The 16155-nt window shown below is 47.1% G+C and overlaps 1 protein-coding gene across 2 annotated transcripts; it reads left to right on the top strand.

The window, feature by feature from the left end:
* The first annotated feature begins 7173 nt into the window (after positions 1-7173).
* Positions 7174-14584, top strand: LOC123148991 (uncharacterized). 2 transcript variants are annotated; one of them, XR_006474302.1, is made up of 3 exons: positions 7174-8003; positions 11111-12756; positions 13909-14584. XR_006474302.1 is itself a non-coding variant. In XM_044568525.1 (2 exons), exon 2 carries the CDS (start codon positions 11818-11820, stop codon positions 12703-12705), a length of 888 nt encoding a protein of 295 aa, XP_044424460.1. In that variant the 5' UTR covers positions 7174-8003; positions 11111-11817; the 3' UTR covers positions 12706-14584. The 2 variants fall into 2 exon arrangements, 1 of the variants encoding a protein (XP_044424460.1); XM_044568525.1 differs by having other exon boundaries at positions 11111-14584.
* The last annotated feature ends 1571 nt before the right edge of the window (positions 14585-16155 follow it).

The raw sequence follows: 16155 nt of genomic DNA, 5'->3' as shown, positions 1-16155 counted from the left end.
AGTTAGAGATGGAAACGGGAAATCATGACGCAACAGCAATAACAAACGCCGGAACAAAGGAGACAACACGAAGAACATGGCAGTAAACGCCGGATTCAAAAGCTCTCGGCCAGGTCAGAAGCCGCCCTCTAAAGGTGCCAGAGACGAACTGTCCAGCCTGAATAAAATTCTGGACCAAATATGTCAGGTCCATAGCACCCCTGGCAAACCAGCCAATCATACTCACAGAGAATGTTGGGTCTTCAAGCAGTCCGGCAAGCTCAACGTCGTACACAAGGGGGAGGATACACCAAGCGAAGATGAGGATGAGCCTCTCAAGGGAGACGCTGGGGAACAAAAGAAATTTCCACCAGAAATCAAAACACTAAACGTGTTGCACGTGATCAACGGAAGAAACAAAACGGCGCTCCCAGAAAAATATGCCCGAAGGCCTGTCACCACGGAGTCCTGCCACTGGTCGTCTCAACCGATCACTTTCGACCATCGTGATTACTCGGTAAGTATCCGGCGTGCAGGATGGGCTGCCCTGGTGTTAGACCCAATAATTGACGGATACCGCTTCGCACGAGTCCTGATGGATGGTGGTAGCAATCTAAATCTGATATACCAGGATACAATCCATGAAATGGGGATAGACCCAACAAAAATTCGCCATAGCAATATTACCTTTAAAGGAGTAACGCCAGGCCCAGGGGCTCGTTGCACGGGCTCCCTGCTACTAAAATTTATATTCGGCTTCCCCGATAACTCCCGTAGCGAACATCTAACCTTCCACATCGCTCCGTTCCAAAGTGGCTATCAAGCACTACTCGGACACGAAGCTTTCGCTCGCTTTAATGCAATACCACACTACGCTTCCCTCACACTCAAGATGCCCGGTCCACGTGGCATCATTATAGTGAACGGAAATATTAAGCGATTTCTGCGCGCCGAAGAGCGTGCGGCTGCCTTAACAGCCGCACACTAAAAACGGCCTCACCAACTAAAACATTTAGCAGGTCGTCACGACCTCGGACACGGTTAGACGAGTCCGGTGCAGCTATATGCAATTTATACCAGATCAATGATCACACCCCTATTACAAATACAAGGGGCTCAGCGTGCGCAGACAAGTGGCAATTCTTACTCACCTTGAATTATACATGGTTTATTTAAAAACTATCTTTTTGCACGACAACTTTTTTACCTAAGCTCCTCTCTTTTACAGATAATCATCGTGCTACACCCGTCCAGGGTACGGCACAACAGAGACACGGGCGCAGACGTGCAACAGGGACCCGCTCCAAGGATTCTTTTTAGATTAAGACCCTGCGTAAACCTTTTTTACTGTCTCTTGTTGATACATATCCACCGAATTCTTAGCACAAGTGAGAAGGATGCTGATGTCTTGGCATGTGGCCACGTCAGAATAATGCACATACCTGGACACAAGGGGCTTCTTACAAGCGGCACTATTTTGGCCCGGTTTATACCATAAAGACCGAATACCTTAGGGAGTGTTCGGCATCGCGAGTTCGGCCTTATATGAATCAGCTCTGAATCATTGTCTTTGGTCAGATGTTGGGTTTGCTCGGCTCCTGTGTTTTGGTGCCTTACGTTCCGCTTTACCGGCTAAGGTAGCACCAGGAGAACTATTGCGATTGTGCCCTGGTTCATCCGGACGAGCGCCTCAGTAGAGAAAGCCGAAAACTGACTGTCATGATATAGCATGAGACTGGTCAACCACTCGATGACCTATCGGAATGTTAGAATTCCTCCGCCTTAACGAAGGGCCGTTTTCCGGCCAGGCATATACGCACCCCGCGATCGGGAGAGTGCGGAGCCACCAGGGGCTATCTAGTAGCCCCACTGTCAAACTCCTATGGCTAAGTGAAAGTGTTAAAGCATTATAGTCCGGTTGCCTCGCTCGCTGCGCTATCACCTCCTTATCAGGACCAAGACGTTGGGTTAAGTGTGAACACGTGTTTTTTGCGAGCACCTCTGCATTATATGCGTGGGGGTTGAAGCCGACGGCTGCAATCTTTCAGGTTATACACATGTATAGATAAACGGCCGCACAGGAGGCATCATACTACTTTCAGGCAAAAGTATAAACATAGCCTTATAAAAACTTCATAAAAGCATTATGTTTACAATGAGAATACATATCACTCAAACATAATATTTTTCGAGCATTGGGCCTCTATCAAACGAGCACCCTTGAGAACTTCCTCGAAATAGTGTTCGGCAGACACACGGCCTATGGCCGAACCCTGCGCCACAACAGTGGTAGTGTCCATCTCCGCCCAGTATGCTTTAACACGGGCAAGGGCCATCCGCGAGCCTTCTATGCACGCCGACCTCTTCATCGCATTAATGCGCGTCACCGCATCAAGGAACTGCTGCACTAAGCTGAAATAACTGTTCGGCTTAGGCCCTTCCGGCCATAGCTGATCCACAACAGACCTCATGGCGAGTCCGAACAACCTATTCAGTTCGGTCCATTCGGCTAGCTGGTCAGTCAATGGAAGAGGACGCTCTGGAATATGGAATTGCATCCAGAACAGCGTGTCCACTTCACGATCTGTCTGACCTTGGAAGTACTTGGCCGCATCGGCAGCGCTCGCCGCCAAATCCATATACGCATCTGCCGAGCTCCAGAGCTGATCCAGAGGGGCAGACCGTGGATCTCCGAACTTCCTCTGTAACATGAAGGGTTTCCCAGCCGCAATATCCCCGGCTTCCCGCAGCTCCTCCTTCGCTCTCATAGCAGAACGGGTGTCTTTGTCTGCCGCCGCGGCCTTCTCAAGGTCCGTTGCCTTCGCTCGATTTTCTTTCTCAAGGACCCCGCAACGGTCGGCAGTGTCTTTTAACTCTACGGCCATCTTGGCCATCTTCTCCTAGCTCCCGCAATGTGCGGCCTTCTCAGCTTTCAACTCTTCGGCTGCCTTCAAAGCAGCCGCATTACTAATCCTCGCTTGTTCCTTGGCTCGGGCAAGTTCCGCCCGCAAGGCTTCCACGGTGGCAGCTCCATTTGCAGTCACAACATATTAAAGATACTGGCATTATGCTGCTCTTACTATGTGGCGTTCACCGGATGATAACACTTACCCTGTGCCTCGTCAAGCCTCTTGTTAACAAGCTCGATGTCAGCGTCTGCCGCATCTAGTTGCCGTTTTAATTGGGTAAACTCATTAGTTCGGGTAGCCACCGGAGCTTCCACCACCTACACATAAAGGCAGTCTGGTTATTGCCTAGGAATACGATCCTCTGTTCGCCACCGTTCTCGACGACAACCAGAGTCTCAGGGGCTACTATCTACACAGGGCACACCTAACATGTGAAGTACTATCACATATTATCTCACATACCTCAAAGCCTGTCAGTAGACTCATAAAGGCTTCATGTAATCCGCTTTCAGCGGACGAGATTCTCTCCATCACCGTACCCATCAACATACGGTGCTCTTCTGAGATGGCCACTCGCCCCACCAACTCCCTCAGAACGTCCGACCGCACACCAGGCGGTGCCGGACTCTTTCATATGCTCTCTTTGGGAGCCGGACACTGGGGACTTCTGGGGTCTACGGGACTATCTTCTGGCCTCACCGGATCCGGAGAGGCCCTCCATGACGACACTTCGGGGTCGCCCACTTCTGGAGCGGAGGAGTTCGGGGGAGGCGTTTCGCTCTCCATCATCTCCGGAAGAAGATCCCTCGAAGATGAACTCATTTGAGAGGGGCTGAGGCCCGAGCTGCAAGATATATGCGGTGGTTGTTTTCTCAGAGGAAAAATATAGCATACTCTTACTATTAAAATATTTTGGGATCACTTACGACTCGTTGGAGGGCTGATCCCCTCGCGGACTTTGTGCGGCAAAAGCACCCCCCGAGGCAGGACCCTCTGTGGGAGACTTCTTCTCTCGTTTGGAGGCCTCGACTTCCGGATCCTCGGAAGTAGTCATTTTCCTCCCCCGGTCGTCCTCCTTCGTGGAAATGCTCGTTCCCTTGGTCGGAGCGGGTAGCGATGGGGGCCCGCGTTCGCCCATATTATCCCCCTCGGTATCTTCCTTCAAGGGCTCCGGGCAAGGTGCGACCTCGAGCATCTTCTCCAATACCGGATTTTCCAAACCCTCAGGGAGGGGGGCCAAACACCGAATCATCTTCGCCTTCGTTAGCCAGTCCTGGTCAAAAGGCGAACTCTCAAAAATAACCTTGAATAAAAGACAGTGTGTTCGGCTAGAGGATTTCTTACTTGTTCGGCGACGCGGTTACTGCTCAGGCCCACGTCCTCGGTGATATCCGGACATTCCACTTGAGGTCCGAAGAATGACTTGTACATCTCCTCATGCGTTAGGCCGAGGAAACCTTGAATGGCACGTGGTCCCTCTGGGTTGAACTCCCACAAGCGCAGGGGCCGGCGTTTGCAAGGCTGGACTTGGCGAACCAGCATAACTTGTATTACCGCAACCAAATTGAAATCTCCCTCGAAGAGATCTCGGATGCGGCTTTGCAGTATAGGCACGTCCTTGGCTGGACCCCCAGCTCAGACCCCTGCTAATCCATGACATCAGTTGTGGTGGGGGGCCCGAGCGGAAAGCGGGGGCAGCCGCCCACTTGGCACTTCTGGGAGCCATGACATAAAACCACTCCCGTTGCCATAATTCGGGCACCTCTGGAAAGGAACCTCTCGGCCATGGAGCTCCTGCCATCTTGCCTATTGATGCACCTCCGCACGCTGCTTGTTGCCCCTCGATCATCTTCGGCTTTACTTCAAAGGTCTTGAGCCACAGGCCAAAGTGAGGGGTAACGCGGAGGAAGGCCTCACACACGACAATAAATGTCATGATGTGGAGAAAGAAGTCCGAGGCTAGATCGTGGAAATCTAACCCGTAATAGAACATCAATCCTTGATGAAAGGATCCAGAGTGAGGCTTAGACCTCGGAGGAAGTGGGAGACGAACACAACATTCTCGTTGGGTTCAGGAGTAGGGACGACCTGCCCTCGAGCAGGCAGCCGATGCGAAACCTCGGCGGTCAGATATCTGCCCTCCCTCAACTTTTTAATGTCCTCTTCCGTAATGGAGGAGGGCGTCCATCGGCCTTGAAGGCTGGATCCGAATATGGTTGAAGATCCGGAGCACCTGACCTAGGCTTTGGGTGTTAGAACTCGAGGCGGGGGAAGGGTTTGATTGAGCACGGAAGGGAAAAAGCGAAAACCTTGTCGCCTTATAAAGAGGGTGAATATCAAGCGTCCTCTCCGTAGCCGTTTAGGACTTACCTATAATCTAGGAGCCCTAGACACGGTTGGGTTACCCACGAACCGCATTAATGAGAATCCCGTAATTAGGGGAACACGATCTCCGCTTCGGCAAGACGTGTCAAGAAACCACCTCGCGTTATGTGTGGAGCTGGTTAAGAGAAACGGTTCGAATAATCACCTGGCCATGACGCAACGTCATGTTGCCAAAACAAGCCAGCAAATTAAATTTGCGGAAAAATTATTCTCTCTACGGTGGAATGTGGAACTTATTTTGCAAGGTCGGACACTATCCTCGTACTCAACTTCTTCTGTAATGTATTCGGAGAAGGAACCCGCCTTGCAATGCCGAAGACAACTGCGCGCCAGACTCGTCGTCATTGAAGCCTGGTTCAGGGGCTACTGTGGGAGTCCTGGATTAGGGGGTCTCCGGACAGCCGGACTATCTCCATTGGCCGGACTGTTAGACTATGAAGATACAAGATTGAAGACTTCGTCTCGTGTCCGGATGAGACTCTACTTGGCGTGGAAAGCAAGCTAGGCAATACGTATATGGATATCTCCTTCTTTGTAACCGACCTTGTGTAACCCTAACCCTCTCCGGTGTCTATATAAACAGAAGGGTTTTAGTCCGTAGGACAACAATCACAACATACAATAATACCATAGGCTAGCTTCTAGGATTTAGCCTCTCTGATCTCGTGGTAGATCTACTCTTGTAACATCCATATCTTCAATATTAATCAAGCAGGACGCAGGGTTTTACCTCCATCAAGAAGGCCCGAACCTGGGTAAAACTTCGTGTCCCTTGCCTCCTGTTACCATCCGGCCTAGACGCACAGTTCGGGACCCCCTACTCGAGATCCGCCGGTTTTGACACCGACACCCGCCCTCGCCGTCATGAGTTTCCACGAACAAAAATGGCCACCAGTCGCACCATAAAACGGATGTAGCAAATGAACATGTCGGTCGTAGCAAAAAACAACAGCAGATGCAGCAAGAACGTCGTGGTCGTCGCCGTGGTTCCCAAACTCGCCATGAATGGAAGTAACAAAAGCATTTGCCAATTGTGTCAAAAATCAACGATGGTTGCAGCAAAATCATCATCGCCGCCGTGACGGGCGCAGCTCGCCGTGAATGATATGTAGCAAAAATATTTGCCGGTTGTAGGAAAAATCGACAACGGTTGTACCAAAAATTGCTAGTTCCAGCACAAAACCCATACGATTATAGCAAAAAAATGTGGTAGTTCCAGCAAAACACAAAGCCGATGGTAGCAAACAAATGGCTATTTCCAGCAAAATCCAAATGGTGGTAGCAAAAAAAAGATATGTCGTTCCAGCAAAAAAATGAGATGGTGGTAGCAAAAATTGATGTTGATTCCAGCAAAAAACAAAGCCGATGTAGCAAAAAGAAGGGGGTGGTTCCCCGCACACGACAACTCCACCCCGTGGCCGCCGGCGTTGTTGTGGTCGGTGGCAGCAATTCTGTGGCGGTTTGTAGCACACGCGGATGCGGGCTCCAGCAAGAAAATCTCGCACGCGCAACCATTACCGGGGGCAAAGTGAAGGTGGCGGCGGACATGGCCATTGCGAGCTACGGTCATGGCGGGTTGCAAGCTCGCGGCACCGTAGGACGCAAAAAAAAGGGAAGAAGAGGGGGGCAAGGGCAGAAAAGGGGGGCCAGGGGTGGGCACCGGCCACGGCCACCACAAAGCAGAAGGGGAGGAGGTGAGCCTCGTCGATGCTTCGATGGTGGCAGCCATGGCGAAGAAAGGTGTGGGGAAAAAACAGAGAAGGGAGATGATGGATAAGGTGTGGATGGATAAGAAGAAGGTTGGGTGGTGTGCGGGTCCCACAGAACGTTCGATAGTGTTCCATGGTACGTGTCGCATGCGACCGGCTCAATCTTGAGCGGGCGCACCGGCCACAAACATTTACCTTATCCTTTTCCCCTTTTCCCAACTAGTCTCTCAGTTTATCCACTCCCTCCTCCACTCTGCCGCTCACTTTTCCCCCTCCATCTTGAGCTCGTGCGGGGCTGCCCCGGCGGCGTATTCGGAGATCACGACGGATGAGCTCGTGCTGGTGGTTGCGCCGGTGACGTACCCGGAAACCGCGGCGGACTGGCGGAGGAGCTGCTCCTGGAGCTCGAGCGCGGCGCTCCCAAGCTCTCGTGCTCGGGCGGCTCCGGCGAAGCGCGCTCTGGTGAAGAGGAGCGGCGGGAAGGAGATGGGGGCGATGCGTTCGATGACGGGGGTCGCCCCCTGCTACTGCCCGGGTGTTGGCGCGGCTCCGGCGACTCACAGGGAGGCCACAGCGAGGAGATGCGCGAGCGGGGAGAGCGCGGAGGCGACTCTAGCGGAGAGGAGCAGCGGGGAGGCGACTCTAGCAGAGAGGAGCAGCGGGGAGGCGATGGGGCGTGATTCGGTCGATGACGGGGGGCACCCCTGCTACTGCCCCGGTTGCTGCCGCGGCTACGTGAGCGCTGCGGTCCGGGCTGGGCCATGTTGGCCGTCGACCGATGCCGGACTTGGGCTGCTCCGCCGCCACACCCGCAGCAGGACTTGGTCTGCTCCACCACCACGCCCGCAACCTGGTAGACGACGTGGCCGACGCCGACACACCGGCGAGTTTCTGGTGCGGTTGTAGATGGAAGAGAGCAAGTGAATTCTGATGCGACTGTGAGTTCGACGGCGAGAAGTGACTGTGCAGGAGGCTTGGTGCCTAGCAGCTCTCTCTTCATGCTGCTATCTACAACGACCCGGTGAGCTCCTCTTCGAGGTCTATGTGTCCACATCCTACGCCTTCACCTCTGGTTTCTTTCAAATATTTGTTTCGTTGGTCTTTACAAACTGTTCATGCTTCTATCTGATGCACTTACGGATACAGTGAACTATGTGCCCTCTGTGTGCTTTACCTTCCAGCAATTATTGGGCGAAAATTGCCATGGTTTCCATGAAAATGCTGCCATGTCTTCCAATTTTTTTGGCATGCTTCATAATTGGTTACCATGCTAGAATTGGCATGTTCTTAGGTTTATAACAACTTGTATAGTTTTGACACTATTTGCCATGTCTCAACACAGTATTCCCTTTTTACATGTGTTCACATTTTTGCCATGGCAAATTCCCCAATTTGTGTTGATTGTGAGGTCCCTCGCTCGGTCTGAGCAGAGAGCAGGAAATCGAAATATAGTAATCATTGCTCGCTTATTTAGCAAGGGCAATGGTTATGTGCTCTCCACTTTTGTGTCACACTTCCATGTGCTTGGATGTGTTTTTGACACACTGATGGACTAGATATTATGTTTTGTTCAACAATATTGACTATGTACCATGTGTTCTTTTGCTTCTGAATTTACTACTCACCCTTTTTCCTTTTTCAAAGTCACCATCCGTGTCATATAACAACGTTTCTGAAATGTTAAAAAAATCAAAACACTTTCTAAATGCAGGAAATGTTTTAGTACAATGCACAAGTATTTTTTCAAATAGATTTTTGCCATGGCAACTTTCATTACTACGCATAGGTATCCGAAAGTATTTTTTGCCATTGAAGCATTTCTATCGCCATGCATATGTTCTCAACAGGAATTTTATTTAGCGAAACCTTCCCATGGTCAGCTTATTTTCTGTTTTGCTTTTGGTACATAGCAAACTTGAGAGATAAATTTGTCATCCTTTAAAAAAAGTAGAAATCCCTAAATTTGCCATGTTCCGTTTTATGAAAAAAATATAAAAGCTGTCATCTATTTTTTAGAGAACAATATCCTAAATTCGCCATGGGCCATGTCAATATTCCCAACTTGCCATCTGTTTTTTGCCATGGCAACTTTCATTACTACGCATAGGTATCTGAAACTATTTTTTTGCCATGGCAACTTTTCTTTTGCCATGCATATGTTCTCAACATGAATTTTATTACCCAAAACTTCGCCATGGTCAGCTCTTTTTCTATTTTTTTCTTTTGGTACATGGCAAACTCGAGAGATAAATTTGCCAATCCTTTTTTTATTACATATCCTTAATTTTTCCATGTTTCATTTTACTAAAAAAGTGTAAAGTTGCCATGTGTTTTTTAGAGAACAATATCCTAAATTTGCCATGGCCATGTAAATATTCTCAACTTGCCATCTATTTTTTGCCATGGCAACTTTCATTACTCTGCATAGGTATCCAAAACAATTTTTTTGCCATTGCAACTTTTCATTTTGCTATGCATATGTTCTCAACATGATTTTTATTAGCGAAACCTTCGCCATGGTCGGTTTATTTTCAAGTTTTTGCTTTTGGTACATGGCAAACTCGAGAGATAAATTTGCCACCTTTTTTTTAAATCACAAATATCTAAATTTGCCATGTTTCATTGCTAAAAAAATGTAAAGTTGCCATGTGTTTTTTAGAGAACAATATCCTAAACTTGCCACTAGCCATGGCAATATTCTCAACTTGCCATCTATTATTTTAAAGAAAAATATCCTAAATTTGCAATGAAAAACCATTTATAATTTTTTGAAAAGTTGTCCATGTCTTTTTAAGAGAACTAAAATCCCAAAACTTGCCATGTGCTTGATGGCAAATTCCTTATCTTTTTGCCATGTGCCCCTTACAATTTCCTCAAAAAGTTGGCGTGTGTTTTTTAGAACAAATTTTCTTTACAACTTACCAATGTGGCCATTGCAAATTCCAAAAAAAAATTACCCCACATTTGCCATGATCTAAGAAGGTAATTTGCCATGTTTTTTTTAAGAATATGACAATTTTCTTATTTTGGAGAATGCCAAGTTTCTTTGTTTTTGGATCATGGCAAATTTATTTCATGAACATGGCAAGTTTATTTTATGGGCCATGGCAACTCTTCTTGTTGCACCATGATTGTGGCAAATTTATTTCAAAAACATCGCAAACTTGCCATGGCAAACATTAATATGTGCAAAAACATGGTAACTTCTTTTAGTTAAGTTTGTTCAAAAACATGGCAAACTTCTTTTAATTAACATGTTCACAAACACGCAAACTTACCATGGCAAGTAAAGATGTTCAGAAACATGGCAACATTGTATATGTTTAAAAACATTGCAATTTTAGATGTCAAAAACATTTGAAACTTGCCATGGCAAACATAAGATGTGCAAAAACCTGGCAAACTTCTTTTTTAATTAAGTTTGTACAAAAACATGGCAAGCATGCAAACTTCTTTAACTAAGATGTTCAAAAAACATGGCAAACTTGCGATGGCAACTAAAGATGTTCAAAAGCATGTGACAACCTAAGATGTTCAAAAACATGCCAAACTTGCCATGGCAACTAAAATCAGTATTATTTATAGATGTGTCTTTTTCATGGCAACTAAATGCATTTTTTCATGATTCGTTGTGTCTTTTTGCCATGTCCATCCGAAAAATGTTTGTCATGGCCATTACAAACTAGTTTGAGAATACGGCAAGTTTGTTCTTTCAAATTTGTTTTTGCCAGGCAAAAAGTTTTGATCCTTTGAAGTTTGTTTTGCCATGGGGATTACATGTATGATATCATTACAACTTAAGATGTTTTCTCCATTTTCCCCCTAATTTTTCTATGTGTCTAGAGAGAACTTTTTTCACCATCACTTCATGGCAACTTCTTCATCTTCTTGTAAACTTCCTAGTGATGGCAACTTTTTGTATTGTAGAGATACAGATCGCCATGACTTTCTTGTCCTTTTTTGCGCCATTTTGAAAACATAAACTTGAACATAATTTTTTCCATAGAATGGCAAAAGATCATGGCAATCTCGTCGTGCAAAAAAACCAGTGTTTATTAGTCACATATAAAAACTGGGCTTTTACTAGTGATTTAATTTGGGCTTTATTTTTCATTTTATTGTTCGCAGGAAAAAGGCCTGTAGGGCCCGGTGGGTGGGGCGTTCGGGCAGGGGGGTTTTCCTCCCGAACGAGTGCGTTCGGTCGATCTCCCTCTCGTAGCGAACGAGTTGTTCGGTCCGGGGGTCTCCCAGACCGAACGTCAGCGCCATATCGGGGTCTATAAAGGAAAATACTGGTTTGGTTTAGATTCTTCCAAGCTACTGTATGATTCGGTTCTGTTTTTCCTTTTTTTGTGCAGCACCGGTTGAGGTTTTGTGGGAAGGGAAAGGAGGCCTGACTCATGATGATCAGTCAATCGGGGATTCTTGGTAACCCAGGATATATATATAAGGAAAAGAGATAAACGATCGGGATTTCCATAGTATGTGTACATGTGGCCTAGTCTAGGATTTGGTGGCTGTGCAGAATTTGTTCGGGTGTGTCTAGGGCACATCTAGATGTGCTCTAATTATTGCACATCTAAGTGAGTGAATCAAGTATAAAGAGAAAAAGACAAAAGAGAAAGAAAATATTCACACGAATCTTAATGTAAGATCAATGGCATATGACTTAGATGTGCTTTAGCAAAACTGAATTCGTATTGGACACTGGAGTCCAGCAGGTTTAGATTGGAATTTGCGGTGGCTGTGTATGTGTATATATACCACACATATTTGCCAGCCCGATCAAAAATCCCAGACTTCCCCCGCCGCAAAATAGAATTGGTGGTGGTGCTATGTCTTCCTCTTCCAGCACAATTTCCCGGCCCAGCGTTGGCCCCGACGATCTCGCCGGCATCCGCTCGATCGGAGTCGAACCCGTGGTCGCTGAAGATGAGCTTGAGAACACGTCCTGGCGACGGCGCTTTGTGAAGCTGGAGCCGGCCCGCCGTGCACAGGTGGCGGGAGCTTTGCTGTCCCTATCTGCCATGGCGGTGCTGTCCTTGGCCGTTCCCGTTGTGCTCTTGGTGATTTTCCACGGGCATCAAATGACCCCGGTTGGCATCCTGGCAACCGCTCTATGCTCCTACGTCTTCCTCCTCCAGCTCTGCGTCCGGCGGAGCTGCTCGTTTTACGCCGACTTTGGTCGCATCTCCTATGGCCTTCTCCTCTCCTACTTCAGTGCTGGTCAGATTGGCTCGCGCGCCGCCATTGTCATCCTGCACTTGACCATGGCATGGGCCGCCACATATCTTGGCTACTCTCTGGCCTCGCACCGCTTGCGCATGGGCACCGAGCGGGCCATCATCGACGGCGAGCTGCCCCAGCCGTGCCACCACGGCAAGGACAGGGCGTACATGATCGCCAATATGATTCCTGTCGCCGCGTTCATTGTGACACTGATCTGGACCGCTTCCATGGCGGCCATCATTTTTACAAACGACATCACCGATGAGTTTGACATTGTCTTTCTCCTCTCATACGTCGGTTGGATACATGTTGCCGTTTGGTTATCATATGTTGCAGATGTACCAATGCGTAAAGTGCTGATGAAAGAGCCAATGGTCTCTCTACTTGCGTCTCTTCTCCCATGCCTGATGATTTCTCCGGTGATCAGCGCTGTCTGCCGTATTCTGTCAATCTTGTTCCAGTGGTTGATGATGAGCTTTGGTCGCTATCCTTAGTTACAGCCTCAGTGTTTATGTACACTATTTGCTGACTGCTGCTTCATACAGGTATGAATGTTTTAAAGCAAACTAGCTAACTCGATATGTTTGGTTAAACGTTCAATCTCAGTGACATTCAATCGACTATTTGGGGCATGAACGTATATATGATCTGCAATTTGAATACATGTTGCATTTGGATGAATCTGTTTTTTGTTTTTTGTGTGCTGAGTTGAGATCTCCTGTAAACAATTTCGTGTCTAATTTCTCAGAAAATTTCAGCAGTCTTTGGGAATGTCCAGAGTGAATGATCAGTAAAATGCCACTGTAGCCTCTTTTCTTGTTTGCTAAAATGCATGTAGTAAAGGCATATCTTTTGTTCTAAAATAAATGCCATTGGAAAGGAAACGACCCTGTTTCACGTTTGATTAAGCAAGTTTCGGAGCAAGTAACCTCCCTAATGTGTTGATGGGTTCAAACAGCGAAATCAGTGTAATAAAATGCTTTAGGAAATTAATGTTATATTGCTAGATCTGGAATATGTAAAGACCGAATTCTCTTAATGGGGTAACTGGACTCTATTTATAATTGTATATGCATCAACAGCATCGCATGCATATATCTAATTGGTAACTCCTAGTTAAGGAACATTGATATGTTTGGTTAATTGCTCAGTTTTGGTTAAATTCAATAGATTAGCTAGGGCATGAGTGTATATATGATCTGCAATTTAAATTCATGTGCGTTTGGATGAATCTTTTTTTGTTGTTGTGCTGACTTGAGATCTCTTATAAACAATTTAACTGTCGGAAAATTTCAGCATAGTCTTTGGTAATGTCTAGTGTGAAGGATCAGTAAAAATGCCACTGTAGCCTCTTTTCTTGTTTGGTAAAATGAATGTAGTAAAGGCATTGTATTTTATTCTAAAATAAATACCATGGGAAAGGAATTGGCCCTGTTTCACGGTTTGTTAAGCAAGTTTTGAAGTCACCGGTCTAATGTGTTGATGGGCTCTTAACAGCCAAATCAGTGTATAAAATGCTTCAGGAAATTAAAGTTCTATTCCTAGATCTGGAATGTGAAAGACCATATTCTCTTAATGGGTGAACAGGACTCTATTTATATGTATCAACAACATCTGCACCTCACATGCATATATCTTGTTGGTAACTCATAGCTAAGTAACGTTGATCTTTCCTGATTTTTTTTTTTTGGCTTCAGGGTACTCCTTGGTAAACATGATAAGTCATGTGAAGAGAAGTTAAACAGCATGGAGCATATGTGCGACCATGATGAGAATCCAAAGGAGATGACTGCGACATGTAACCCTGTTAAGGACAAGGCTCTAAGAAGTGCAACAAGACAGGGGGCTGGAAATTCAACAAGACATGGGCAAGAAGGCACTAGATAACATGGAAGAACATCGTTGTTGGTAGCGTAGTCGCGTGCGTTCTGTGTGTGCCGGATATCTCAGGATCGGGTTTGTAAGAGGGCTATCTCATCATCTTGTATCGTTTGACCGTGTATCTTTTCGGATGTTGCTTTACTTATAAAGCGGGGCGAAAGCCTATTTCGAGAGGAGCCAACGTGGAGAGTGAAGAAAAGAAGCACACTTTGGGCACGAAGAACATAAGGATCGAGTCTTCTCATTTGGGCACCGCAAGCACCAAAGGTGAGGCCAGGCTGTCCCTGACAGGTCTGGACTACTCTAACTCTCCCCATCACAATGTCAACAACAGGATGGATGCCATGCGCTTGCAGTGATTTGCGCTATCATTTTGGGTGTAGATAGTGCATGAAACTAAGATGGTTTGTTATCACTTGTACTTCTTAGATGCTTTGGATCAGTGCAATAATGTATGGTGTGTCTCGACGTGATATTTCATTGAGTCTGCTACTGAAGGTACTTGGCGTCCCTGCATTTGTTGTTTCCCAAAGCATAGTTGAGGACCTAGCCACCCATTGTACCTATATACGTACGTGCATATGCACCGGATGAATATACTGTGAGTTGCACCAAACCTATTCTCTACACTCCTTATCGAACCTATTCTCTACACTCCTCATAGCCCTACTCCACCGTCCCTATGACCTCGAAACACCGGCACTCACCGCACCATCACGTAGTTTGGACATACCGCTTAGGCCATGTCCGATGCTGGCCGCTTAAGGAGGCGCCAGGATCAATTTCCCATTGACTTCCCGGCTGACTGGCAGTTGGGTTGAAAAATCCTGGCATTGGATTTTCTATCTCCGCCTCAAGGAGAAACTTGGTGGTGGGCCAAAGCATGTCACTGACCTCGTGAAAGCTCATCCATGCTTTTTGGGTTTCCGGCCGCCACTGAGGGAGAGGGCGTCGCACTCATTGGCCTGCTTCGAGCACCACGGCTCGACCGGAGGGCGGTTGGAGCTACTGGCCTCGGTGTCGTGCAGGGGGCACTTATGTGACGGTGAGCCGCCGCGGCCCCACACCCACGACCTTTGCCGGCCATGGATCGGAAAGTGTGTGTGCGCGTGAGAATCAGGCACTGGACTAGGGAGGATTTGTTGCCGAAGTAGGTGCAATTATGGCCGAGGCTGGTGGAGGAAATGCCGGATGTAAACCCTAAATCAAGTTCTATCTGGTAAATATAACGGCAGTGGGGAGAAAATACGGCCCACCTTAAAAAAATATGGGCCGGGCCTTTTTTACAGGATCTGCTCGGGCGGAAAAAAGAGCAGATCCTTCAAAACGTTGGGAGTTATAAGGGCCGGCGGGGTATTACAGGATCTGCTAGAGTTGCTCTAAGTTTCCCAAAACTAGGTTGCACCACCGGCTCGCATAGGCAGCAGCTATATCTCGCTTCTGGCAAGATAGAAGCTTCTCTCGCCTCAAGCTTTTCCTGCGCACTACAGTAACAGGCCGGACCATTTTTCACAAGTTGATCGCTTGATCGGTTCCCTCGTTAGCTACATCTTTTTTTTCTATTTTTCATCTGGTTTTTTTGGTCTTTCCTTTTTCTTTGTTATACTTCCATTTTCTTTGTTTCTTCACCGGTTTCAGGTTTTTTTTTATTTTCTATGTTGTACTTCAGTTTTCTTTTTTTTTTGAAAGAAACGTCTTGCATTCCTTAGTTACACTGGACCGACCAAATCGGCGGCCATAGCACGGGTTACATTAAACGGTGGGTTTGAATGCCACACAAGCTGGCTCCCTGGTTCAGCATTCGAACCTACAACAGCAATCAAATGAGTCGGGAGATTACATGCTCTAGGACAAAACAAGACTTTTTGATCAATAAAGCCCAACTGCAGGAGGTACTTGGCTTCACGGAAGAGCACACCAAGAGCACTATGGTCCTGAGTTGTGTCATTCATGGCAAGCTGGAGAGTCTGGCAATCAGTCTCATAGTGCACACGTCCCATCCCAAGTGATTCAGCATTCTGGATGGCCTTCAATAACGCTTCAGCCTCCCCATGTAGCGCGCT

The sequence above is a fragment of the Triticum aestivum genome, chromosome 7A, assembly GCF_018294505.1.
Source record: "Triticum aestivum cultivar Chinese Spring chromosome 7A, IWGSC CS RefSeq v2.1, whole genome shotgun sequence".
Lineage (NCBI taxonomy): Eukaryota > Viridiplantae > Streptophyta > Magnoliopsida > Poales > Poaceae > Triticum > Triticum aestivum.
This window is presented reverse-complemented; position numbering and strand designations above follow the sequence as displayed.

Bases quoted from the DNA above. Each gene is read 5' to 3' on its own strand.
- LOC123148991 (XM_044568525.1), top strand. From the start codon at position 11,818: ATGTCTTCCTCTTCCAGCACAATTTCCCGGCCCAGCGTTGGCCCCGAC.